Source organism: Scyliorhinus torazame, chromosome 21, assembly GCF_047496885.1.
Source record: "Scyliorhinus torazame isolate Kashiwa2021f chromosome 21, sScyTor2.1, whole genome shotgun sequence".
Taxonomy (NCBI): domain Eukaryota; kingdom Metazoa; phylum Chordata; class Chondrichthyes; order Carcharhiniformes; family Scyliorhinidae; genus Scyliorhinus; species Scyliorhinus torazame.
The window spans coordinates 48,368,556-48,395,907 of record NC_092727.1 but is presented as its reverse complement, the minus strand read 5'-3'; the positions used below and the strand labels follow the sequence as shown (position 1 = coordinate 48,395,907).

The following is a 27,352-nucleotide window of genomic DNA, read 5'->3' as shown; positions in this document are numbered from 1 at the left end:
CTCTTATCTGTACCTGACATTGGCTTTATTGAATTAGCGCTCTGCATTATCAGACCAAAAATCCTGTGGAAGTGAATGCTAAAAGTGGAGAAATATTTAATTCCCAAAACTGACAGATGAGGTTTTTATCCTGATGGTCTGTATGTATCACTTTAAAGTTATGGGAATTATTTGTTTTATTCATTCAGGGGATATAGACATCGCAGGCTGGGCCAGAATTTATTACTCGCCTGAGGGAAATTAACAGTCAACCACATTGCCGTGGATCTGGGGTCACTTGGAGGCCATAAGACCATAAGACATAGGAGCGGAAGGCCATTCGGCCCATCGAGTCCACTCCACCATTCAATCATGGCTGATTTCAACTCCATTTACCCGCTCTCTCTCCATAGCCCTCAATTCCTCGAGAAATCAAGAATTTATCAACTTCTGTCTTAAAGACACTCAACGTCCCGGCCTCCACCACCCTCTGTGGCAATGAATTCCACAGACCCACCACTCTCTGGCTGAAGAAATTTCTCCTCATCTCTGTTCTAAAGTGACTCCCTTTTATTCTAAGGCTGTGCTCCCGGGTCCTAGTCTCCCCTGCTAATGGAAACAACTTCCCTACATCCACCCTATCTAAGCCATTCATTATCTTGTAAGTTTCTATTAGATCTCCCCTCAACCTCCTAAACTTCAATGAATATAATCCCAGGATCCTCAGACGTTCATCGTATGTTAGGCCTACCATTCCTGGGATCATCCGTGTGAATCTCCGCTGGACCCGCTCCAGTGCCAGTATGTCCTTCCTGAGGTGTGGGGCCCAAAAATGCTCACAATATTCTAAATGGGGCCTAACTAGTGCTTTATAAAGCTTCAGAAGTCCATCCCTGCTTTTATATTCCAAGCCTCTTGAGATAAATGACAACATTGCATTTGCTTTCTTAATTACGGACTCAACCTGCAAGTTTACCTTTAGAGAATCCTGGACTGGGACTCCCAAGTCCCTTTGCACTTCAGCATTATGAATTTTGTCACCGTTTAGAAAATAGTCCATGCCTCTATTCTTTTTTCTAAAGTGCAAGACCTCGCACTTGCCCACGTTGAATTTCATCAGCCATTTCTTGGACCACTCTCCTAAACTGTCTAAATCTTTCTGCAGCCTCCCTCAATATTTGAGCCTCCTCAATACTACCTGCACCATCACCTATCTTTGTATCATCGGCAAACTTAGCCAGAATGCCCCCAGTCCCGTCATCTAGATCGTTAATATATAAAGAGAACAGCTGTGGCCCCAACACTGAACCCTGCGGGACACCACTCGTCACCGGTTGCCATTCCGAAAAAGAACCTTTTATCCCAACTCTCTGCCTTCTGCCTGACAGCCAATCGTCAATCCATGTTAGTACCTTGCCTCGAATACCATGGGCCCTTATTTTACTCAGCAGTCTCCCGTGAGGCACCTTATCAAAGGCCTTTTGTAAGTCAAGATAGATAACATCCTTTGGCTCTCCTTGGTCTAACCTATTTGTTATCTCTTCAACGTAAGAACGGCAGATTTCCTTCCCTAAAAGGACATTAGTGAATCAGATGTTTTTTTTTTAAACAATCGCGAATAGTTTCATGGTCTTCATTACTTATAATTCCAGATTTTTATTGAATTCAAACTCCACCGTCTGCCGTGGTGGGATTCAAACTCGGGTCCCCAGAGCACTATCCAGGGATTCTGGATTGCTAGTCCAATGACATTGCCACGAAGCCACTGCCTCCAATAATCTTTTTATATATATACACACACGTATATAAATTTAGAGTACCCAATTATTTCTTTCAATTAAGGGGCAATTTAACACGGCCAATCCGCCTATCCTGCACATCTTTGGGTTGTGGGGGTGAAACCCACTCAGACACAGGGAGAACGTGCAAACCTCACACGGACAGTGACCCAGGGCCGGGATTCGAACGCAGGTCCTCAGCGCCGTAGGCAGCAATGCTAACCACTGTGCCACCGTGCTGCCCTGCCTCCAATAATCTTAAGAGTAAAATGAAAACAATTCCTTAGGAGGCAATAATGACTGCGTCCAGATATGATCATCTGGGAATTCATTAAACTTTGGATTCAGACTTGATGAAGTGATCTGTTCTTCGAAAGAGAAGGGCATTTTCTGTGCTTTACAGCAGGAGCAAGCTGCTGGGGATTAAAGCTGGAATAGAACAGCGATTCTGAATGCACTATGTGATCCGAGTGAACTTGCGTTTCAGCCCCAATCCCCTTTACTTCCATGTTACAAAGCACTGCTCATTCACTGAGTAATGGAGGAATCTGGAGCCGGTTTTTCCTTCAAAGGTTTATTCACAAAACCCAAAGACACAGGCACAGACTCCCTTTCCTCTCCCACCTGACCGGTTCTTGTAGATACTTCAGGATAACGCCCTAACTTTCCCCCATTAGTAACAGTTACTCGCACTTACAACTCGAGCATACATTCCAATGACAGGGTTGCAACATTTAATATTCCAGGCTTCCCTATTATTAGCAGGTTTCAGGATTACATCCAGGTCCACTGGTTATTTTCACCTCAATACATTTCATGGTAAGTGGAGTGCTTACCTGGGAAAGAACAGTTGAATTTTCAATCCTGCACTGAACCCAGTCAGTTTAAAAGCCCAGTGTGGGTATGAATCTCCCCTTTCAACATCTTTTGGAATACATTTACAGCTCCACCGTAGCATATTAAGGGCACAATTCTTCATATCCATGTGTGTGCGCAAAATGATGTTGAGTGACGATCAGCAATGGGTAACTCATTTTAGGATGTGCCAGTTTTTAGAATGTTATATATACATTGTGCCTGGGTGCTCCACCCTCCAACATCCTCAACACGCACTGATCATTGATACTAAATGATGTGTTCAATGCAGGTGTCAAAGCATTGACTCTGCTAAAGAAAAAACAAGACCACTTCCTCTTCCATGGGAGTCTCACTCCTATTTGCAGATGTCAGTCTAGATCAGTGAGCATCTCTGTCACCTCCAGGTCAAAGTCGCAGGTTCAATCATCATTCAACAGACTTAAGCACAGAATCTAAGATGACACTCCAGCTCAGCACTGAGGGAGTGCTGCCCTGTTGGAAGTGTGGTCTTTAGTACAGGACATTAAACCAAGGTCTGACTGTCCTCTCGGGTGGATGTCAAAAAAAATCTCACAACACTATTTTGAAGCAGCAGCAAATTCATCCCGGTGCTGAAGCCAAAATGTATCCCTCAACTGCCATCACTAAAACAGATTATCTCATTGCTTTTGGGATCTTGCTGTGTGTAAACTGGTTGGGGTATTCCAAAGTCACAATAGTGACTACACCTGAGCAGTTTTTTAAAAATGGCTGCAAAGATGGCAGGCATGCAGAGAACTATATAAACACAAGCCTTTCTCCCTTGAGACATGGAATCAAGGCCCCTACTCCTGATTCAAGTTGCGATTCCACTATGATGGCAATGCTGTTTTTTTATTAAGTCATTGTGGGCTTCGCTGGTTAGGCCAGCATTTCTTGCCCAAATTTAATTGCCCTCGAGAAGATGAGTGGTATGCTGCTTTCTTGACCTGCTGCAGGCAGGTACACCCACAGTGCTGTTAGGGAGGGTGTTCCAGGAGTTTAACCCAGTGACAGCCGGTACATTTCTAAGTCAGGATAGTGAGTAGCTTGGAGGGAAACCTGCAGGTGGTGGTGTGAACTCTGCACTGATGCTACAGTTAAACCACGTCAACGCACATTAAAGGACACACATCTTTGGCACTCACTTGCTTCGGTGTAGACTTGGCCAAAACGATAGTAACACATTTTGTACATCATACAGTTGAGCAGGACTGGGGAGCCCTCCCTGTCGACGCGGAACTCTCCTGTCGGGGTGTAGTAATCATGCTCCTTGATGTGTCTGCCCGTGTCCGTGCTTCCCCCGATTCTCACCATCCACAAGAACTTGTTTATATCTAAAGAAAAAAAAAAGATAAATGAAACAGATGGGCGGCACAGCGGTTAGCACTGCTGTCCCACAGCGTCTAGGACCCAGATTCTGGCCTTGGGTCACTGTTTGTGTGAAGTTTGTACATTCTCCCCGTGTCTGCAAGGGTTTCCACCGGGTGCTCCAGTTTCCTCCCATTATCCAAAAATGCGCAGGTTAGGTGGATTGGCCATGCTAAATTGCCCCTTAGAGTCCAGGAATGTGCAGGTTAGGGTATGGGGAGATAGAGCGGGGTGGCATGGGTACAGTGCTCATTCGAAGGGTCAGTGCAGACTCGATGGGCCGAATGGCCTCCTTTTGCACTTTAGGGATTCTATGAAGTTTAAAAATAAAAGGTCTGTCTTGTATCATGTTGGATTCCTTGAATTCCACAGCCCACTAGAAAAATGGAAGTGTTTGAAGCTAACTTGGAATTCATATATTTAGAACTCCAAAATTTAAATTTCTATTGTTGATGCCTGGCTCAAGCTAAGTGCAAAGCTGTGTATAATCTCATTTATTCTTCACTTCCTTTCTTTTTCCAACACTATACAGGCAAGTGGGAGGGGCTTGCCTTTCTGGACAAGTGGACCAAGATTGTAAGAATTACAATGGATTTGAGACTGTATCGTTTTGGCATTTAAAACACTGGTGAGTAATCAAGGATCGATGACTGTACCCATTCTGCCGATTAATCCCTTTTACTAGTTACTTCTGCCTCCTAATAGCTATCAAGAGCTACAGCATGACAAAGAGAAAACTGGAAAAGGCAGAGTATTATATGAGAAAAGGGAAAGGATTAGAATAAGATGCTCCAGGTGGGGAGCTAGCACTGGCACAAAGGCCTCCTTTTCTGCTCTTTTAGTAATGATTGAGTGTCAAATGGGGCTTCCATATAACAATGCATTTATAAATCCAGGTTTTTATTATTTTTTATAATTCATGCAGTAAAGTCAACCTTCTGAAACAAAACTATTATGCACTTAAACGGCACAAGAGATTAATTCACTCCCCGTGTAATACTGAGGCAATCTGGAACAAGCACTTGCCTACAAAATAGAGAGCACATTTCAAAAACAATTCAGTAATTTGGGACCACCCCAAGATGAGGTACCAACGAGAAGTGCTTTACATATAAAGTTCCTTCCTCCTTTACAATGGTTCCTTCCCCAACCCGTGCATCCCAGTTCCTTCCCCAACCTGTGCTGAGTCCATTAACTTTAACCTGATCAATAGTTGGGCAGCACGGTGGTACAGTGGCGAGCACTGCTGCCTTCCAGTGCCAGGGACACGGGTTCAATTCCGGCCTTGGGTGACTGTCTGGGTGAAGTTTGCACATTCTCCTCGTCTGCTTGGGTTTTCTCCGGATGCTCCGGTTTCCTCCAAATGTCCAAAGATGTGCAGGTTTGGTGGATTGGCCATTCTAAATTGCCCCTTAGTAGCCAAAAGGTTAGGTGGGGTTATGAGGTAATGGGGATAGGGCGGAGAGTTAGGACTAGGTATGGTGCTCTTTTGAAGGTCAGTGCAGACCCGATGGGCTGAATGACCTCCTTCTGCACTGTAGGGATTCTAAATAAATTCTAAAAATTACAATTGACTACATTATTGCTAAAGAGGGGATAAAAGTAGCCGATTTCCTATTCCTGATTCAACCGATCTTCCTGAAATATGGACATCAAGTAAGGATGGGGCTACAACATCCCTCTTTGGTTAGAAAGTCGACAAAAGCCCACTGCCTGGCTTAATACAAAATAGAGGGTCCAGGACTCCCAGAACGTTCAGTGTTAACCGTGATTAAACATCAGCTGTAATTTTGAAGAGGGACCTCCATTAGCAAGCATTCATTTCTAGACCCCCAGACCGAATGATCTCAGTTGAGGTTTTCGCAGCTCATGATACTAAGAGAAATACAGCAGCATTGGCTAACTAACAAGCAACAGAGTCAGGATAACTCGATCATTTTAAGGTTGGCAAGCTGTAGCAAGTGGGGTGCCTCAGAGATCAGTGATGACTCAACTATTTACAATCAAAATCAATGACCTGGATGAAAGAACACTGCTGATGATACAAATACAAGTAGGAAAGCAAGTTGGGAGGAGGACATAAAGTCTCTAAGGGGTACTGGATAGGTTAAGCAAGTGGGCAAAAAGAGCAGAAAAGCAAAATATTATTTAATTGGAGAGACTACAGAACGTGGCGTAACTGAGGGGTCTGGATTTCCTCATGCATAAGTCACAAAGCATGCCGTTACAACAAGCAATTAGGAAGACAAGTGGAATGTTGGCCTTTATTGGAAGTTCGCTGGAGCATAAACATAGAAAAGTCTTGTTACAACTGTACGGTGTTGTGAGACCACACATAGCTACTTTTCACTGTACCTCGGTACATGTGACGATAAATCAAATCCAATCCAAGTGTATGGTGTACTTTTATGGTCTTATTGGAATATTTGCATTATAGGCAGTTCAGAGAAGGTTCACGAGTTTCATTCCTGGAATGAAGGGATTACCTTGAGGAAAGGTTAAGCAGCTTGGGCATATACTCTTCGGAGTTAAAAAAAAAAGAGATGATCTGATTGAAACATAAGGTTTTGAGGGGGTGGGGATAGGCGGTTGGCAGGGTAGATGCCGAGAGGATTCCTCATGGTGTGATCTAGAACCGGGGCCACAGTTTCAAATAAGATGTTGCCCATTTAAGTCAGAGATGAGGAGGAATTTCTTCGCACATACGGTCATCAGTTTTTGGAATTGTCTCACTGAGAGAGCAGTGGAAGCTAGGTCATTGAATACATTCAAGTCAGATTTTTGATCTATCGGAGAGTCCAGAATTATGGGAGGCAGGAAAGTGGAGTTAAGGCCACATCTCAACGGCGGCATGGTGGCGCAGTGGTTAGCACTGTTGCCTCACGGCGCCAAGGATCTGGGTGCAATCCGGGCCCTGGGGCACTGTCCATGTGGAGTTTGCACATTCTCCCCGTGTCGGCGTGGGTCTCACCCCAACAACCCAAAAAGACGTGCAAGGTAGGTGGATTGGCCACACTAAATTGCCCCTTAATTGGAAAAAAGCAATTGGATACTCTAAATTTATATTTAAAAACAAAAACGGCCACATCTCAGATCAGCCACAATCTGATTGAATGGTGGAAAGGCAGGGGGAGCCTGATGCCCTGCTCCTGCTATTTATGTTCTTATGCTTTCAGAGTGTGAAGTCGGCATCTGTGTAATTATTTAAGCACTTAATCATGGAATGTAGAAACACAAAGATACTTTACCGTCAGAGGAATATCCTGTGAGACCTCCAAAAATGACCAGTACGTAGCTAACATCCAGCTCTCTCATGATCTCGTAGGCCTTCTCCTCTGGAGAAGCCATTGCCTAGTAGTGGATAAATAAACTCAGTGTTAATGACATTTGGATGGAATATCAATAAACCTTTCACTAATTCTGTCTGCCCTTCTCTGGCCAGAATTCTTTAAAAAAAATATTTTTTGTTCTCCTTTCTCACATTTTCTCCCAAATTTACACCCAACAATAAACAATAATCAGTAACGAATTTAATTTCAATCCACATATCAATAACACCGATCCTATCCTCTCACCAAACCCCAGACATTAGCCCCACGTTAACATAAACAAATGACAAAAAGGAATCAGAAATCACCCATAGTCACCATTAACACATACAGCCCCCCCCCCTCAATGTTCGATGTGATCCAATTCTCGAATGTGCATAATGAATAAAGCCCATGAATTGTAGAACCCCTCCATCCTTCCCCTCAGTTCAAATTTGACCTTTTCATGTCTGGCCAGAATTTTACTCCACACTTCTACACCTTGTGAGAGAATATGTACATCTTCTAATATCGTGTCTTCAGAGGTTATGCGATTGGGATATTAGATAAATGATGTTTTCTTTTGCTGAGTTTTTATTAATGCATGTCATCAGGCTTGCATGAAATGAATTTACACTGTGGCTCACCACTGCTCTGGATGGTCATGCAATTTCCAATTAAATAGCATCTTTAACACTGGGGACAATGGACACTTCAGCAACAGTGAGAAGAGTCAGGAGAGGTGATTGAAGGCGGGGTGCTTTATGGAAGCTTTTGACGAGTATAAGAGTTAGAACAATGTAGTAGATTTAAGAATGTACTGACTGGAGAAAAGATTACAGGTCTGGGGCCAACTCTGGTCTTGCATCTGCAATGTAATACAGCAGCAAGACACTCCAAGGTGCTTCAGGTGGGAGATAGGGACTGAAAGGTAGACAATTCAAGATAGTCTGCTGAAAGCTTGCTTTTTTCAGGGAGGGATGGAGCAAAGCAAAGGGGTGCAAGGAGAGAGGTCCAGAGGGTGGGATCAGGAAAACTCTGTCATTGTGAGAAGCACTCAGAAGGGAAGACACGTAGAAGTGCAAAGACAGAGGTCTGAATGGTGTGAGTGGAGATAAAGTGGTACTGGTGGTTGTGAGGCTGGAGTGGAATGGGATGAGGCTGTGCAAGAGTTTGTAAATAAGGTTAACGATATTGAAACCACTGGGTTGAGACAGAGCCAGTGGAAGCTAGTGAGAACAGGGTGGCAGGCAACTGACTCGGACAGGATAAGATATGAACGGCAGACTTTTTAAGAAGAGTTTCTTTTTATTTTTCTTAATTTAAAAAAGAATTTAGAGTGCCCAATTATTTTTTTCCAATTAAGGGGCAATTCATAGTGGCCAATCTACCCACACTTCACATCTTTGGGTTGTGGTGGCGAAACCCACGCAAACACGGGGAGAATGTTCAAATTCCACATGGACAGTGACCCAGAGTCGGGATTTAACCTGGGACCTCAGCGCTGTGAGGCAGCAGTGCTAACCACTGCGCCGACATGCTGCCCAAGTTTTTAGACGAGTTAAGCTTGGATGCCAGTGAGTTGGAAAGATTCAATTTGGGGATCTGGTTACATCAATGGAATAGCCAAGCCCTGCAAAAACAGTATCCAGCTTACTCCATCGTTACAATGCAAACGCCAATAAAGAGCTGAACATTCGAATGAATGAGTGCACGTTAAAGCACCACCCATCTCCAACATACTTTGTAGTGACATTAGATGGGACACTGACCTGCCGGGGATATCTAAAAACTGCAGGCAAGGTCAAACTAACCGTCACGCGCGTGCACACGATACGCACACACTTCATGCTGATCTATGGTACAACTCCCATCAAGAAGGCAGATTTAGAAAAACCCTCGCACACAGGACTTCAACGCAAATTCCACCGGGACAAATGAATGGAATCATTGGACATGATAAATAAGTACCTGATCTCAAACCCAACCCAACACAAGGAGAGTGTGGTCCACCTATAACAGGTTCAGGACCGGCCACAGCCCCTGCTTAGCCAACTTAAACAGGTGGGGCATTAGTGCCAGCCCCTATGTGCCTGTGGGAGAGAGCAAACTATGCACCACATCATAGAAGAAATCCCAATCCACAGACTCAGCGGAGGCCTATCAGTACTCAACACAGCAGGTCCGGAAAAAACGATTGGCTTAGAGATTTTGAATTCGCGAAATAAATAAATGGAATAGGGCAAGGTAGGGATAGGAAAATGCAACGTTAGAGAGGGAAACCTAGGAGTTTACATAGTTTTCCAAGAACATCAATTTCACTGAACCACAGAACCTAATAGAAATTTTCAAGGGGTAAGATTATTTTAGATACATGTCAAATGTTTCAGCTTCACCATCAGTTCTGGTTAATTTGTCAAATAAAAATCGGAAATATGGCAATACAGTAAAATATTCCGCATCTTCTGGCTTTTCAGGCATTGAAAGGCCGGAGAATCAAATGCAGAATCTTGCATTTACTAGTTGTGAGACTTCTGCATGAGTGGCAGATTTATGCAGCATCTTTCACTATCTATGGACCCACCTAAAGCATTTACAGCCTGTTGCAATGTAGGAAATGTGGCAGCTAAAAACCCCCCCACAATTTTCACACCTAAATGAATGACTAAATTGTCCATTTCAGGTGTGGGTTGAGGAATAAATGTTGACAAGATTGCCAGGGAGAACTAACCTGCTCTTCTTCAAATAGTGCCGTGCACTCTCACATCACCACCAGAGGGGGCAAACGTTCAATAATTCAACTGGAAGACAGCAGCTCCAACAATGTAGCACTCCCTTAATGCTTAACTCGAGTGCAAACCTTGATTAAGCCCTCGAGCCTAGAGGAGAATTTGAGGCCACAGCCTCCTGACTCAAGGGCAAGAACGCCACTTCCCAGACATGCCATTTTGGGCCAAGGGTACTGGGTGGCTTTAGGTAAAAAAATGCTCAGCAGGTCACACAGCTCCTGTGAAGAGACGTGCTGAAGGTGGAAGGAAGGAAAGGTGAAATGACAAATAGGAAGATGGTGTAAGGGAAAAGGAAGCTTGCAGACAGAATGGCGATGTCTGCAAAGTGGTTTAGGCTTCTCAGAGAGGCAGTGCAGTGTTGATGGGCTTCCTCAGCACTATAAACATTGTGATGTAGTGGACACTGCGTCGTGAGAAGCATGATCCCATCCGCTGAATTTATAGGTTGGTGGGTGGAAGTGGCCACAGGTAATCCTAATCCTTGTTCTGGGTGGGAGGGGAAAAAGTGAGAGCCGAGGTGCGGGGACTGGGATGAACATTGTTGATGTCCTGTCAATTGGGATGCAGGGCAATCTTCAGAAATGTTGGAAGGTAGGGGTGGCACGGTGGTTAGCACTACTGCCTCACGGCACCAAGGACCCGGGTTTGGTCCCGGCCCTGGGTCGCTGTCCGTGTGGAGCTTGCACATTCTCCCTGTGTCTGTGTGGGTCTCAACCCCACACCCCAAAAGATGTGCGGGGTAGGTGGATTGGCCGCGCTAAATTGTCTTTTAATTGGAAAAATAAATGAAAAACGCAATTAGAGGCAAAACTAACGGTTGGAGGACGTAGGACACCATGAATGGGTTGGATGCTCTTTTCATTTCAGCTCGAGAGTGAGACTTAGTGTTGCATCGCTCACTCAGGACGAGGAGGAAAAATGCATCACTATCAGACAAATTGTGAAAGTCCAGACGTTTCACACAATCTGAAACTTGGCCTCAACAATATGCTTTTCATAGTCTCTCGTCAGTGGATGCATGATGTGGTTTCTGCTATACAACTATATTTGCTGAAGATACGTACCTGCCCAACTCTGGAGATGTGAGTGTTATTCCAGGTGTTATTGTCCACTAGGATGGTTCGATTGGCCATTGCTGTTATTTGATAGCCGTAATCCCACCATGACATCACCTTGGCATCCTGAAAACAGGCAGGGTCAATTTAACACAAGGCAGCACTGAAGGGAAATGGACTATTCCATTAACTCTCTTCACCAGCTTTCCTGAAGCAGCACAAGATCGATCATAGTAGAAACATGAACATGTAAACAATAATGGATAGGAAAATACCCACTGGTCCGTCCAGCCTGTTTCACACAACTGCAATAGTCTATTGCATGACATAGACATGCCCTACTCCAACTGGAGCTGTTTTATGCTCTGGGAAATAGAGGAAATAAAATCTGGAAAATTCTGACCAGAATGAAATAAAAAGCTCTTTTAAAAATGTCTTGTTTTGTGTTCTACATGATAAGGCTATGTTCTATGTTTTTTTCATGTATAGAATGATCTGTCTGGACAATACTTTTCACTGTACTTTGGTACACATGACAATAAACCCAATCCATATTTATCCTTTAAGAATATTGATTTTTAAACATCCTGGCAGGTTTCATGGTACCGGATCATTCATTCCCAGATTCATTGAATTCAGTTTCATACCTTTCCCAAGGGGGGGATCTGAACTGATAACCTCTGGGTTACGAGTCCAACACTATAATCACTGGACTACTGCACACTTGTGATCTGTTGTTTTTAAATTACGAAAGTAAACAGGGAATGGGTATTTCTAAATACTGACTCTGTATCCCTTGTCAGTGATATCACAGGAAGAGTAATGGGGAAGTTAGAATAAACATTTCACAGACTGAAACATGAAATGGTTTTGCAAAAATATCTGGCATTAAACACTACTATTCAAAGAACTCAAGCTTGGCAGATACAAATTAGATAAAGTACTAGTCCATGAACTTGTAAAAGAGGGTGAATTGTTCTTCATTCCTACACTACAACATACAAGTTACATTTTACCCAAAGCACCATTCTGTTAAACGGGAGGGGGTTCAAAGGCAGCAGGCATTTGAAAGGCAAAAGGCTGTCACAATTCATTAAGCCTCAGCCCCAGAGGAAACTCTGTTGCATTTGCTGGTTCTGGAAGCATCATCGCCCACTGATGTGTTGGGTATGCCGGGTCTGCGAGGACTGCGTTCAATGCAGCAGTGAGAGAGACAGGCTTCCAACACTGGAAGAAATGCAACTCAATTTTATTGAACTCTTAACTATCATACATACTTTAACTGTGGGTTGACACTATGCTGACTTGATTGGAGACCTGAGGCTAACCTGACCAGACTATCTTATTACCACATGGTGTATGTTCTAGTTGCTGTTCACAGGCTCTGACTGTCTCAGAGGCTGGATCCCGAGAGAGTGGGAAAACTAGTGCCCTCTGGCTTTATAGTGGTCGTGTCCTGTCTGGTGATTAGCTGCTGTGTTCTGTGTTCACTGGTCATCCTGTGTGTCAATCACTGCCTGTCTGTGCACCATCATACATCTGTGTGTATATTATGACACCCACAGCACCTAGTACACAAAGACTTCAGATTTGTTTTGTGAAAGCATGAAATACCAAGCAACCTACCTGTCACACAGACAAAACATAAATGGTTTTCACTCTTTCATTCTGCTGTTTCCCCTGCTTCACACCAGCAGAGATGTGCTTTCTGACTTCTGCGAAGTCCAGCTGATCGGCATGCCCTTACCTCTGGGGTGTTGTGCCTGAGCCAGTAGTAAGCCTCCCTGAAGTCGTCAAAGATGATCCTGCTACCATCCCCTCCACGAGCAGACAGCACAATGGAGGGAGAGGAGTATGCCTCGCTGGTCACCCAGGTGGAATGGAATGTGTAGGTGATCAGAAAGAAGGTCATCACAAGCACCATTCCACTCGCTACCTAAATGAGAACAGATAACATTGTGAGCTGGGACAACATGATACTTCCCCAGAACAAAAAGCAACAAACCGTAGATGCTGGAAATCTGAAATAAAAACAGAAAGTGCTGGAAATACTCAGCAGGTCAGGCAGCATCTGTAGAAAGGAAAAACAGAGTTAACATTGCAGGTTGATGAACTTCCAGCAGAATCTTTCATCAGGGAAATGTTTTAAGCGAGTGAAAAGGATTGGAGGCAGGAGGTGTGTGAGATAAAGAACAAAAGGTGTCTGATAAGGTGGAGGGAAGGAAAGATTAAATGACAAAAAGGCTCATGATTCAAGAGTAAAAGGAGTGGTAATGGGACAAGTAAATAGCAAAAGGTGTGTCGAGAGGATGGATACAGGATCATGTAAAGCTGTCGCTTGAAAGTAAAAATGCAAGGAGGGAAATAAAAGAGGAAAAATAAATCAAAGCAGGAACTTCTGAATCACTGCCAATCTGCACACTTCCATTTTCTCCCTTGTCCCCTATAGGCGCTATAAATGAAGTATTGCCCAATAGGTGTCGACAGCTCAGCTTTACCACCTTCAATAGCCGTTCTTCATAGGCAGTCATAAATATTCATTGTTGGCAAGTTGCTTAATCACAGGAGACATCTCAGCCAATACACACATGCACTTTCCAGAAATGAGGGCAGGAGTCCTGGCTGGTTGTTCCCTCTCTGACTCAGGGATAAGAACATAAGAACTAGGAGGAGTAGGTAATTCAGCCCCTTGAGCCTGGTCCACTATTCAATATGATCATGGCTCATCTCATCTCAGCCGCTACTCCACTTTCCTGCCCGTTCTCCATAACCTTTCAACCCATTACCAATTAAAAACCTGTCAATCTCCTCCTTAAATTTACTAAACCAGCACCCCCACACTGGGGTACAGCAGGATATAAAATGGTTGGAGTCTTGGGCGGAGAAATGGCAGATGGAGTTTAATCCAGACAAGTGTGAGGTAATGCACTTTGGGAGGTCCAATGCATGTAAGAATTACACAATAAATGCTAGAACTCTTGGGAGTACTGACAGGCAGAGAGATCTGGTCGTGCATGTCCACTAATCAATGAAAGTGGCAACGCATGTGGATAAGGTGGTCAAGGCGGCATATGGCATGCTGGTGGCCTTCATCGGTCGGGGCATGAATATAAAAATTGGCAAGTCATGTTGCAGCTGTACAGGACCTTAGTTATGCCTCATTTGGAATATTGTGTACAATTCTGGTCGCCACACTACCAGAAGGCTTTGGAGAGGGTACAGAAGCGGTTTACTAAGATGATGCCTGGTATGGAGCGCATTAGCTATGAGGAGAGGTTAGATAAACTCAGTCTGTTCTCACTGGAACGACGGAGATTGAGAGGTCTACAAGGTTGTGAGTGGCATGGACAGAGTGGATAGTCAGATGCTCTTTCCTAGGGTAGGAGAGTCAAGTACTAGGGTACATAGATTCAAAGTGCATGGGGAAAAGTTTAGAACAGATGAGCGAGGCAAGTTTTTTTTAATATACAGAGTGGTAAACATATGGAACGCGCTGCCTGGGGAGGTAATGGGAGCAGGTACGATAGTGGCATTTAAGAGACATCCAGACAAATATATGAATAGGGTGGGAATGGAAGGATACGGACTCCGTAAGTGCAGACAGTTTTAGTTTAGGCAGGTAGCATGGTCGGCGCAGGCTTGGAGGGCCGAAGGGCCTGTTCCTGTGCTGTATTGTTCTTTGTAGTGAATTCCACAGATTCATGACTCTTTGAGAGAAGTAATTTCTCTTGATCTCTGTTTTAAATCTGCTACCCCTTATCCTAAAACTATAACCTCTCGTTCTAGATTGCTCCACAAGAGGAAATATCCCCTCTACGTCTACTTTGTCAATACCTTTTATCATTGTATATACCTCAATTAGATCTCCTCTCATTCTTCTAAACTTGAGGGAGTATCGGCCTAAACTGTTCAATCTCTCTTCATAAGACAAACCCCTCAGCTCTGGAATCAATCTAGTGAACCTCCTCTGAACTGCCTCGAGGGCAACAACTCAAATAAAGGGATCAAAACTGTACACAGTACGCTGGGTACGGTCTATCAATGCCTTGTACAGTTGCTGTACAGGGACGCAGTTGTCAATTACCGTGGCTTCAGACTGTACCTGTTCCAAACCCATGAAGCAAAGGAGAAGTTGCACTGATGTGGAACAGGTGACAGCAGAGCTGCACAGTAACTGATCCAGGAGAAGAACAAAGCAAATTGTTTTGGTCACTTTGTCTACTGCGAACTGGAAAATATTATTGCAAGAAAATTCTGCACTCGTGTTCTTGGGAACATGACAATGGTTATGTAACTAAACTGCACCAGTATCAGAGTCATAAAGTTTTGCAACACAAAAAGAGGTCCATCGTGTCTGTGTCGGCCATCAAGCACCTATCTATTCAAATCCCATTTTCTTTTTTTTATAAATTTAGAGAATCTAATTCATTTTTTTCCAATTAAGGGGCAATTTAGCGTGGCCAGTTCACCGACCCTGTACATCTTTGGGTTCTGGGGGGGAAACACACGCAAACACGGGGAGAATGTGCAACAAATCCCATTTTTCAGCACTTGGTCCGTAGCCATGTGCACTATGGAGTTTCAAATGCTCATCTAAATAATTCTTAAATGTTGTGAGGGTTCCCATCTCTACCACCCTTTCAGAGAGCGGGTTCCAGATTCCCAACACCCTCTGGGTGAAAAGGTTTTTCCTTAAATACCCTCTAAATCACCTGCCCCTAACCGTAAACCTATGCCCCCTGATTATGATCCCCTCTCCTAAAACCATTACAGACTGAAAGCAAAGACTTCCACTGGAGACCCAGATTGAAGAAAAATCTAACTGGAAGACATTGATTTGAAACAGAGACTTTTAGCATCTTACTTTTCATAGAATAGAATAGAATATACAGTGCAGAAGGAGGCCATTCGGCCCATCGAGTCTGCACCGGCTCTTGGAAAGAGCACCCTAACCAAGGTCCACACCTCCACCCGATCCCCATAACCCAGTAACCCCACCCAACACTAAGGGCAATTTAGCATGGCCAATCCACCTAACCTGCACATCTTTGGACTGTGGGAGGAAACCGGAGCACCCGGAGGAAACCCACGCACAATGGGGAGGATGTGCAGACTCCGCACAGACAGTGACCCAAGCCAGAATCAAACCTGGGACCCTGGAGCTGTGAAGCAATTGTGCTATCCACAATTTAGTATTATTTTTTATACACTCCCCATTTCCCTCTGTGTTTGTCTTGTGCGGAGAGGGTGGGTTGAGTTAAAGGGGGCGGGGTGGTTAGAAATTAGATAGTAGCTAACTAGTTGTATTTGTTGCCTGCTTAATTATAGTTATTGAAGTTAATTGTGTTTAAAGTTACTAACTTGGTGACTAGTTACTGGGCAGCCAAAGCCAAAAGACTTTGGGTATTTTGTTTAAATTAAGAGTTAACTTCAATTGTGTTGCGACTCCAGGTCAAGTGAGGCTGCAATTGACTACACACTAGCCCACTACAAACAGCAAGGGACCCAGCACCGAACACCACTGGAAACACGCTTCCAGTAACAAAAACAACCTCCTACCACTAAGCTAATTTTGAATCCAATTTGTCAAGTTGCACTGCAAAGGGCTCTTACCGTCTTGACCAGTCTTCCATGCGGAACCTTGTCAAAAGCCTCACTAAAGTCCATGTAGACTACAATGACTGCCCTCATCTACACATTGAGTCACTGCCTCGAAAAATTCTATCTAATTTGTTAGACATGAACGCCCCCTGACAAAGCCATGCTGACTATCCTTGATTAAACCTCCTCTCCAAGAGGAGATGAATTCTGTCCCTCAGAACTTTTTCCAATAATTTCTCTACCACTGATGTTAGACATACTGGCCAGTAATGACCATTTTTTAACCTTACTTCCTTTCTTGAATAACGGAACATTAGCTGCCTTACAGTCCTCTGGCACCTCTCGTGGCCAGAGATTATTTGAAAATTAGCGCCAGAGCCCCTGAAATCTCCTGCATTGCCTCCAGAAGTCTAGGATACAGAATTTACAGAACAGGAGGAGGCCATTCGGCCCATCGAGTCTGCACCTACCATTGGAAAAAGCACGCTATCCCCATAACTCCACCTAAACTTTTGGACATTAAGCGGCAATTTAGCATGGTCAATCCACCTGGGTCCCTGGAGCTGTGAGGCAGCAGTGCTGCCCATACATCTTATCTGGGCCTGGGGATTTATCCACTTTTAAGCCTGTTAGAATCGCTAACACCTCCTCGCTCTCTCAATGCGAATCTGTTCAATATCAGAGTCTCCCTCCCTACTTTCTATACCGACAGCATCCTTCTCATGGTGAACACAGATGCAAAAAAACCCATCTAAAATCTCGCCCATGTCTTCCAGTTCTACAGATTGCCACTTTGGTCCCTAATGCGCCGTACTCAGTTGCTGGTTACCCAATATACTCACAAAACACCTTGGGAATTACTTTCATTTTGCCTGCCAGTGTTTTTGTCATGCCCCCTCTTTGCTCTCCTAATTTCTTTTTCAAGTACTGCTCTGCACTTTCTATACTCCTCTGGGGCTTCCACTGTTTTGAGTCCCCTGGATCGGTCATAAGCCTCCCTTTTTTTCCTTGTCCAATCCTGTATATCCCTTGACATCCAGAGTTCTCTAGACTTGTTGCTCCTATTCTTTACTTTCACAAGAACATGTTGATCCTGGTCTCTCTCCGTTTCCTTTTTGAATGACTCCCACTGTTCTGATGTGCATTTTCCTGCAAGTGGCTGCTTTCATTCCATTTTGGCCAGATCCTGGGGGCGATTCTCCGAGCCCTGCGCCGGGCCGGACAATCAGAGCAACCGAACCACGGCGCCGGCGCGCGATTCCCCCGAGGTGCGGAGAATCGCCGCCATTCGCGCCTGCCGCTGGAAACGGCGGGGCCGGCGGTTCTCCGGCCCAGATGGGCCGAGCGGCCACTCCGACACAACAGAGTCCCGCCGGCGCCTTTCACCCCTGGTCGCTGCCGGCGGGAACTCTGCGGGAACGCTCGGGGGGCGGGGGCTCCTTCACCGGGGGTGGCCTCTGAAGGGGTTTGGCCCGCGATCGGGGCCCACCGATCGGCGGGCCGGCCTCTCTGTCGGCAGGCCTCCTTTCCTCCGCCGGCAATGTTATAGCCATGCGCCATTATTGTGCACGGCAGCCTGGGGGAGGACGGCCACTGCGCATGCGCTAGTTGGTGCCTGCACAACTGCGCATGCGCGGGACCCAAGGCGCCGCATCTTTTACGCGGCGGCAGGTCTCCGATGCCCACGCCGAGGCACCGCCCCCGCAAAACGTGCCACGCCCCTGGCAGCCCCACGGAGGCCCCAGAATAGGGGTCTGGGTACGGGTGCACTCCGGTTTTTACTCTGGCGTCGACACTTAAGACTCCCGTTGGGAGAATCCTGCCCCGTCTTATCCTATTAAAATCGGCTTCTACCAATTCAGAAACTTTACTTCCAGTCCATCTTTATCCTTTTTCATAACTATCTTAAATCTTACCGAGTTATGGTCATTATTACCAAGATGCGCCCCGACCGATACTTCCACAACCTGCTCGGCTTCATTCCCTAAAATTATTAGGTCCAGTACCGCCCCCTCTCTTGTAGGATTCTGTGTATTGGTTCAAAAAGCTGTCCTCGATACACTTTAAGAATTCAACCCCCTCTAAGCCTTACACACTTTGGCTACTCCAATTAGTATGGGGAAATTGAAAAGTCTATTGATATTACTCTATTATTTCTACAGTTCTCTGAGATTTGCCTGGCTGTTTGGGGGCCTATAGTACATGCCCAGCAAAGTGATTGCCCCCTTTTTGTTTTAAGTTCTATCCATATGGCCTCAACTGAGGAGCTTGTTAAAATATCATCCCTCCTTACTCAAGTTCCATACTCATGAGTACGTCCTCAACCGGGACCTTGGATTCATGTCGCATTACATTCACCCCCCCACATCTGGCCTGGACTTGCGGAATCCTACCAACTGTCCTGGCTTGAGACAATTCACACCTCTTTAACCTGCGATTACCCCTCTCTCTGGATCTGTAAAGACTTAATTACCTGCAAATGCTCGCCTTCAAAGCATTGTCTTGCATCTTTGACTTTGTCTATATATATGTTTCTGGAACATACCTCTTCATTCACCTGAGGAAGGAGCAGTGCTCCGAAAGCTAGTGATTTGAAACAAACCTGTTGGACTTTAATCTGGTGTTGTAAGACTTCTTACTGTGCTCCTTACTGCAGTAATTGATTCCTTGGTCAATAATGCAACACCACCTCCTCTTTTACACTCCCTGGTCTCACCTGAAGATTCTATAGCCTGGATTATTGAGCTGTCAGTATTGCCCTATCCTGAACCATTTCTCTGATGGCAACAATATCATCGCCCAATGTAATAATCAACACCCTCAGTTCATTGGTCTTACCCAGAAGACTCTTTGCATTAAAATAAATGCCATCCGGCTTTGCCATATTCACTTGTACCTCAACATGTCTATCTTTGCGCTGTCTTCCAGACTGACATGGGTTTTCTTCTATATTTGGCTGTGCATCATCCCCTACTGCGCCTCCATTCCTGGGGAGGCACAATGGTTAACACTGCTGCCTCACAGAGCTTGGGAACCAGGTTCAAATCTGGCCTTGGCTGACTGTGTGTGGAGTTTTCACTTTCTCAGTGTCTGCGTGGGTTTCCTTTGAATGCTCTGGTTTCCACCCACAGTCCAAAGATGCGTAGTTTAGGCGTATTGGCAACGCTAAATTGCCCCTTAGTGTCCAAAGGTTAGGTGGGGTTGCGGGGGGAGTGGGCCTAGGTGGGAGGCTCTTTCGGAAGGTCAGTGCAGACCCGATGGGCAATTTTCTGTACTGTACAGATTGTGTGTACCCATCCACCCGCCAAATTAGTTTTCTCTTTAAAAAAAAATGCTGCAGGTGTTGATTAATGGTAATTGAGCACTCAGCTCCAGAATGCCCATTGAAACGAGTGGGCATCACTTGGGTTTGGAGGACAGCAACTCTAGTAATGCACAAAGCTTAGTACTACTCTTGAATACAGTTAAATGTGCTGTAAGGCTCACACTCACTGACCCAGATCCACAATTACAGAGGACTGACCAAGCTAATTGCCTGGATGGTGCAAGCTTGAAGTGTTAAAAAGACTTTCTGGAATTTATAACAATCTTTCACTAAATTCTATTTGTCGTATTTGGTACCTTGTTACATTAAAAGCCAACCATCAAATTCTTTGTTACACATATCATCTGAGTCATCTAAATCATGCTGGCACTGTGTTCAGGAAGACGAGTATGGATCTGGCAAAGCAGTTTCTTGCACTTCATTACATCATCACCATTCTACTAATTTTAATTGTTAAAAAATTTAGAGTGCCCAATTATTTTTTTCCAATTAAGGGGCAATTTTAGCGTGGCCAATCCACCTACCCTGCACATCTTTGGGTTGTGGGGACGAAACCCACGCAAACACGGGGAGAATATGCAAACTCCACACGGCCAGTGACCCAGAGCCCGGTCGAACATGGGACCTCGGCGCCGTGAGGCAACAGGGCTAACCCACTGCGCCACCGTGCTGCCCTTCACCAATCTAATAATGTACTCATACTTGCAGTTTAGGCTTTCAGGTTGGTGCTTCATTCCCTCAATGCTTCAACTCACCAAGACTCCTTCGACAGCACCTTCCAAACCCATGGCGTCTGCCACCTAGAGTGACAAGGGCAGCAGACATGTGGGAACACCACCACCTGGAGGTTCCCCTCCAAGCCACTCAGCACCTTGACTTGGAAATATACCACTGTTCCTTCACTGTCGCTGGGTCAAAATCCTGGAACCCCTCCCTAACAGCACTCTGTGTGTATCTACACCACAAGGACTACAGTGAAGGCAGCTCGCCACCTTCTCTAGGGCAATTAAATGCTGGCCGAGCCACTTCCAGGTGAAATAATTGTTTTGGGTTACAGCTATCTCTGCTGCTGCCATGGATTGTGCTTTTCTGGGGCTCGGTTCAGATTAATAATGATACAGTGCCTCCCTGTGGTCTCCCATTTCTTCTGGAAGGTCTAGCTGATGCAAGAACATAAGCACTAACAGCACCTTAGTGCCACATCTAACTGCGAGCCTTCATGGAGTAAACTGACCAGGGAAGGGAATTGTCACCACGTGATATCCAGAGCGACCAAGCGGGAGTTGGAAGTACTTTTCTTGTAGGCTGGAGGGCAGATACAAATACTATTACTGCTATCCTGCTCGATACCAGCCAACTCAGTATTGAGGTTTTGAACTAAGTACGCTTCTGATCAGTACGGTCCAGTGCAGTTAGCAACTGAATGATGCGGGTACCATTAAGGAGTTTTGCGAGTCACAACTAGCTATATTGCTCAAGTAGCTACCCTTAATGTGTGAGCCAAGACAGGGAAGACCATAGGACATCATTATTCACTCTATCCTCAACCCATGGCTCAATCTACAGTACACAGCGCAACCCGCTGCCACCCTCACCCAAAATCAACTCTCCACTAGTTATCGTTTGACGGCAATCTGCAGCGAAAAACATGGCTGAATTTCCATGTCACAGTCTGCAGGCATCAACGCCAGCCAGTTGCAATGCTCCACCCTACTGCCTTGGCCAAGATCAGGTAACTCAGTGCAACCTTGGAACACGGTTTAGCAGACAATGCTTCACCCACTCGGTCATCAGAACAGTTTCTTAGTGTGACTTTAACAACACAGTTAGTGCAGCAAATGGCTCACAACCCACAGGGTGGGTGAGTCCGAGAGAGGGTCATACCTCATTCTTAATCGGATAAGTGGAATCCTGCTGCTTTTTTAACTTCTTATCTGGACGGCTGATATCCAAATTCTTTATATAAGTTGACAGCACCTGAGAAACACCGATTCCAGAGAGTATACACATCACTGGGGCCAGGACCAGCATAAGCCGAACCTGTGGAGGCAAGAGAAGCATGCAAATGAAAAACAGAGATAAAAGATTGGCTGATACATTTTCCCAGAACACTTATTCTTGGATCTGAATCCAAGATTGTTATGATGAGGATGCAGTTATGTCCTGTGTAGATTGTTAGGATACTGGACCAGACGCTAACATTTATTAGGATACCAGACAAGAACCCCCAAAAATATTTTTAAATTTGTAAAACTGTGAGGAAAGGATACTTCACCCCAGGAGTAATGCCTCTGACCAATAGGTACCTTTTTATGTTGGAAAAAAACTTTAATTTAACACATAATTAACCACATTAACATCAAAGAAAATAGCTTTAGAATTATCAGGTAAACAGTTCTTAAAACACAAGGAAAAACTTAAAACTTACTATCTGTACATGCTACTAACTCCAATTAAGCATTCCAACACAGTTTAACTGCCACTTATAAATAAAGTTAACAAACAGATTACTTGCTTCGCTGTGTAGAGACATTTGGAGAGAGATCCCCTTTCAGGAGCAGAACTAGTACACTTCTGCTCAACTTCGCGGCATTTGGCACAACTGCTGTTCAATTTAAAATCCTGTATCAAACTGTAAAGCTACAGACCTAGCTCCTCCCATTAATTACATCATCTTTATCCCACAAAGTTCCATGACCTGCCTAGCTAGGACTAGACACCATTCTACCATAAATTATCTACTCTCCAGGAAATCTCCAGCAATCATAACAATGTTCCATTAGCCCTCTATATGTAAACAAGTAAATGGTTGGAAACTATGGTTACTTCACTTTTACAACTTCTTAATTACAGCTTTAGCACACACAGAGTCTGGATATCGTAACTTAGGTTCTTTAATAATATCACTGAAACAAATATATACCTTAACCCGTTTAAAAATCTGGCTGCAACAGATATAGAATATAATGGGGTGAATTCTCGGCCTCGCCAGCCACGTGTTCCTCGGCAGCGCGCAGTCATCGGCAGCATGATTCTCCATTCCCACCACCGGCCAATGTGATTTCTTATTGTGGCCATCCCACGCCGCTGGGAAACTTGTGGATGGGGGTGTGCTGCCAATGTAATGGAGATTCCTGCCGGTGGAGAATTCACCCCAATATAGAAATATATATATTTATTTCTATATACACACGTACACTATGTGCCATTAGGGTAGGGCTGGATAGTCTAATTAAGTAAGAGGAACATTTGGCACCAAGACAGTAGTTTCTATTCAATGTACTCCCTCACTTTACAGAATAAATCAGACACACCCAGAATTTTATTCTGTAAACGGAGGTGAATAGAAACAAGGAGCATCTTAAGTCCTTCCCCATTAGTCTGATTCGGTGAGATTGCTGCCACAATATTTCAAAGTATCGCCACTGGTGTGGGTTGCTACTGAGGATGAAGCAGAGTGCTGCTGTATTCCAGGATGCCGCCTATTTGCTGGAGAATCAGATTGTATGTCCTCGGCTGTTTTCAAAAAGATCCTTTGGACAAAATGTAAATGAGATTTAAAAAATATATATTTCACAGGATGTGAGCATCACTGCCCAGGCCAGCAATTTGTTGCCTTCTTCCCCTTAAGATGACGGTGAGCTGCCTTCTTGAACCACTACAATCCATGTGGTGTAGGTTCACCCACTCACCCTCTGCGTGATGTTGGGTGGTCCACCTGGTTTAATTCCTTTTTGATTCTGTAGTGGTTTGGAACAACTGAGAATCTTGCTGGGCCATTTCTGAGAATTGTTAAGAGTCAATTACATTGTTGTGGGTCTGACGTCACACATGGGCCAGGCCAGGTAAGGACAGCAGCTTTCCTTCCTTAATAAAGGATGCTACTAAAGCAGATGGACTTTTATGACAAACCGATGATGGTTTCTGGTCACCATTAGTGGGACTTTTAATTCCAGATTTATTAATTAATTGAACTTAAATCCCACTAGCTGCAGTGGGGGGGATTTGAACTAGTGTCCAAGAGCATGAGCCTGGGCCTCTGGATCACAAGCCCAGTGACATCACCACCACGCTATTGCCTGCCTTCCTAAATGTTTAAAGGCATAGAGCAGAGAGAGACTTGGCTGATGGCGCTGCTTGGAAGAAAACCAGTAGTTTCATAGGAATGTCAAACAAAATTCTTTAAAGTGTCCAATTCATTTTTTTTACAATTAAGGGGCAATTTAGTGTGCCCAATCCACCTACCCTGCACATCTTTGGGTTGTGGGGGCGAAACTCACGCAAACACGGGGGGATGTGCAAACTCCACAGACAGTGACCCAAAGCTGGGATCGAACCTGGGACCTCGGCACAGTAAGGCAGCAGTGCTAACGTCAAATAAAATTTTGATGAAGCAATAATTTTACTTTGTTCAAAGATGGAAAGAGGGCCAAAGTGTGCCCCTCTAAACATCGCTGCACTGTGAAATATTCCATGTGAATGCTTTTTTGACACCAAAATCCAGCTCTGCATAATTGCTCTCTAACAATGCACTCTAAATTGCAAAAGGTGCATACACAGATGAATTTGGAGCAGAAATGCATTTCCGACAATAAGTAGACATTTCAGCCAAATAGAGGCACACACTACATTTTACTTGCACCTCATGGGGCTGGTTTAGCACAGTGGGCTAAATAGCTTGCTTGTAATGCAGAACAATGCCAGCAGCGCGGGTTCAATTCCCGTACCGGTCCCCCCCGAACAGGCGCCGGAATGTGACGACTAGGCGCTTTTCACAGTAACTTCATTGAAGCCTACTTGTGACAAGAAGCGATTACTATTAAAAGACAAATGTGGCAGTGTAAGTTTCAGTGCACAATGTGACTGACTGCTTTGAAGTGTAACGTTGAGTTAATCACCGCAAGTAACAGATAAATAAGTAAGAGGAACGGGAGTGAATATTGGAAGATGTCAGAGAAATCCCTACCCATGGAACCCACAGCAGAGTTTTGTTTTGCCTTCACCCCTTCTCTTTAGAAAACTAAATGAATCTGCACAAAACACATCACAGGATTGAAAGAACTGCCCTTTTCAAAGCGGTTCATGAAAGCCTTGTTTTAACTTCATCTTTTAAAGTGTTTACCAAACACACAACACATCAGGGATTTACCATCTCATTAGTTAAGAAAACAGAACCAACTGGGAAAACAAGGGCCTCAGCGGATAGCGTGAGATGACACGGTGGCACAGTGGTTAGCACTGTTGCCTCACAGCACCAGGGACTCAGGTTCAATTCCGATCTTGGGTCACTTTGAGTTTGCACATTCTCCCCATGTCTGCGTGAATTTCCTCCGGGTACTCCAATTTCCTTCCACTGTCCAAAGATTTCATAGAATTTACAGTGCCATTCGGCCCATTGAGTCTGCCTGGCCCCACGCCTCCGCCCTATCCCCTTTATCCCGTAACCCCATCTAACCATTTTGGGCATAAGGGCAATTTAGAATGGCCAATCCACCTAACCTGCACATCTTTGGACTGTGGGAGAAAACCGGAGCACCCGGAGGAAACCGGGTGTGGATTAGGTGGATTGACCATGCTAAATTGCCTCTTAATGTCCAGGGATGTGCAGGTTAGGTTATGGGGATAGGGTGGGGTGGACAGGGGAGTGTAAATGTGTAGCTCATTCGAAGGGTTGGTGCAGACATGGTGGGCTGAATGGCCTCCTTCCACACTGTATGGGTTCTATGGCTGTGAAGAATTGTTGGGCTTCATTGACATGCTGATCAATATAGTATAGAAGGAGGAAATGCTCTTAAATCATGTGCTGTTTCAATGTTATGCAGTACACCATGTGTAATCAGAGAATCCACCACTTCAGACTGCTTCATAAGTGGCAAATTCTGCAGTTACCAGAACATGTGGTAACAGCATCTTGCTGATTATTTATTTTTTGGTAAAGTGCTTAATTAGAGGGCAGGAACTTCAATCTGGATTCAGGTGCCTCAGTTCGTAGTGCAAACGTTTCACCAATGAATCTCACTGGCAACACTGCACAGCATGGCTCAGAAACATTCTTACCATCACAGCCGAGAAGTACATGCTGGTGACTCCGTACATGATGATGAAAATCCTAGCATCCGACAAGTTGTTGAAACAATAGTACAAACCAACTGCAGGAGGAAAGCACAAGAAAATATTGCAGTCAGACACAAACTAAGCCACCCAACATTTCCAAACTGCTGCTAAGTTGCAGATAGATGCTACTACTTACACAGAAAATCAGAAAGAAACAGAAGATAATTAAAATACCAAATTCCATCACCTCAAGATGACCCAAAGTGCATCGTAGCCATTAAAGTAATCCAGATGTCTGGCCAGTAATCCCGAGAACACCGGACCAAATCACACCATGACAGCCTTAGAATTTGAAATCCGTTCAAAAAAAATCTGTAAATAAAAGCAGCATGTCTAAAAGTGTTCCCCCCCACCCATGATGTCGGTGTCTTTAAAACCAACAGGCGTACAAATCTATTTTGAGGAATGGAACAAGTTACTTTGCTCAATTTGGCCTCCATGTAACTCTAATCCCACGACTATGGGTTTGACTTTAAAAAAAAAAAAAAATTTTATTGAAAATTTTTGGTCAACCAACACAGTACATTGTGCATCCTTTACACAATATTATAACAACACAAATAACAATTACCTATTTTATAAACAAAAAATGAATAAATAATAAATAACAAAAATGAAAACTAACCCTAATTGGCAACTGCCTTATCACAAGTAACACTCTCCAAAAATATAATTTAACAGTCCAATATATAATTATCTGTAGCAACGACCTATACATATTATACACTATATATTAACAACCCTGAGAGTCCTTCTGGTTCCTCCTCCCCCCCCCTCCCCCCGATCCTGGGCTGCTGCTGCTGCCTTCTTTTTTCCATTCCATCTATCTTTCTGCGAGGTATTCGACGAACGGTTGCCACCGCCTGGTGAACCCTTGAGCCGACCCCCTTAGAACGAACGTAATACGCTCTAGCTTTATAAACCCTGCCATGTCATTTATCCAGGTCTCCACCCCCGGGGGCTTGGCTTCTTTCCACATTAGCAATATCCTGCGCCGGGCTACTAGGGACGCAAAGGTCAAAACATCGGCCTCTCTCGCCTCCTGCACTCCCGGCTCTTGTGCAACCCCAAATATAGCCAACCCCCAGCTTGGTTCGACCCGGACCCCCACTACTTTTGAAAGCACCTTTGTCACTCCCATCCAAAACCCCTGTAG

At 44.6% G+C, this 27,352-nt stretch overlaps 1 protein-coding gene across 1 annotated transcript in view; it reads right to left on the bottom strand.

Moving 5' to 3' along the window:
• Window positions 1-27,352, bottom strand: part of stt3a (STT3 oligosaccharyltransferase complex catalytic subunit A) — a 91,807-nt gene that overhangs the window by 7,510 nt on the left and 56,945 nt on the right. Inside the window, exons 11-16 of the mRNA XM_072486765.1 lie at window positions 26,140-26,231; window positions 21,967-22,122; window positions 12,904-13,092; window positions 11,166-11,282; window positions 7,253-7,355; window positions 3,782-3,970 (exon numbers count right to left, since the gene is read on the bottom strand). Of these exons, the coding sequence (XP_072342866.1) occupies window positions 3,782-3,970; window positions 7,253-7,355; window positions 11,166-11,282; window positions 12,904-13,092; window positions 21,967-22,122; window positions 26,140-26,231 (846 nt within the window). The remainder of the gene's footprint in view (window positions 1-3,781; window positions 3,971-7,252; window positions 7,356-11,165; window positions 11,283-12,903; window positions 13,093-21,966; window positions 22,123-26,139; window positions 26,232-27,352) is intronic.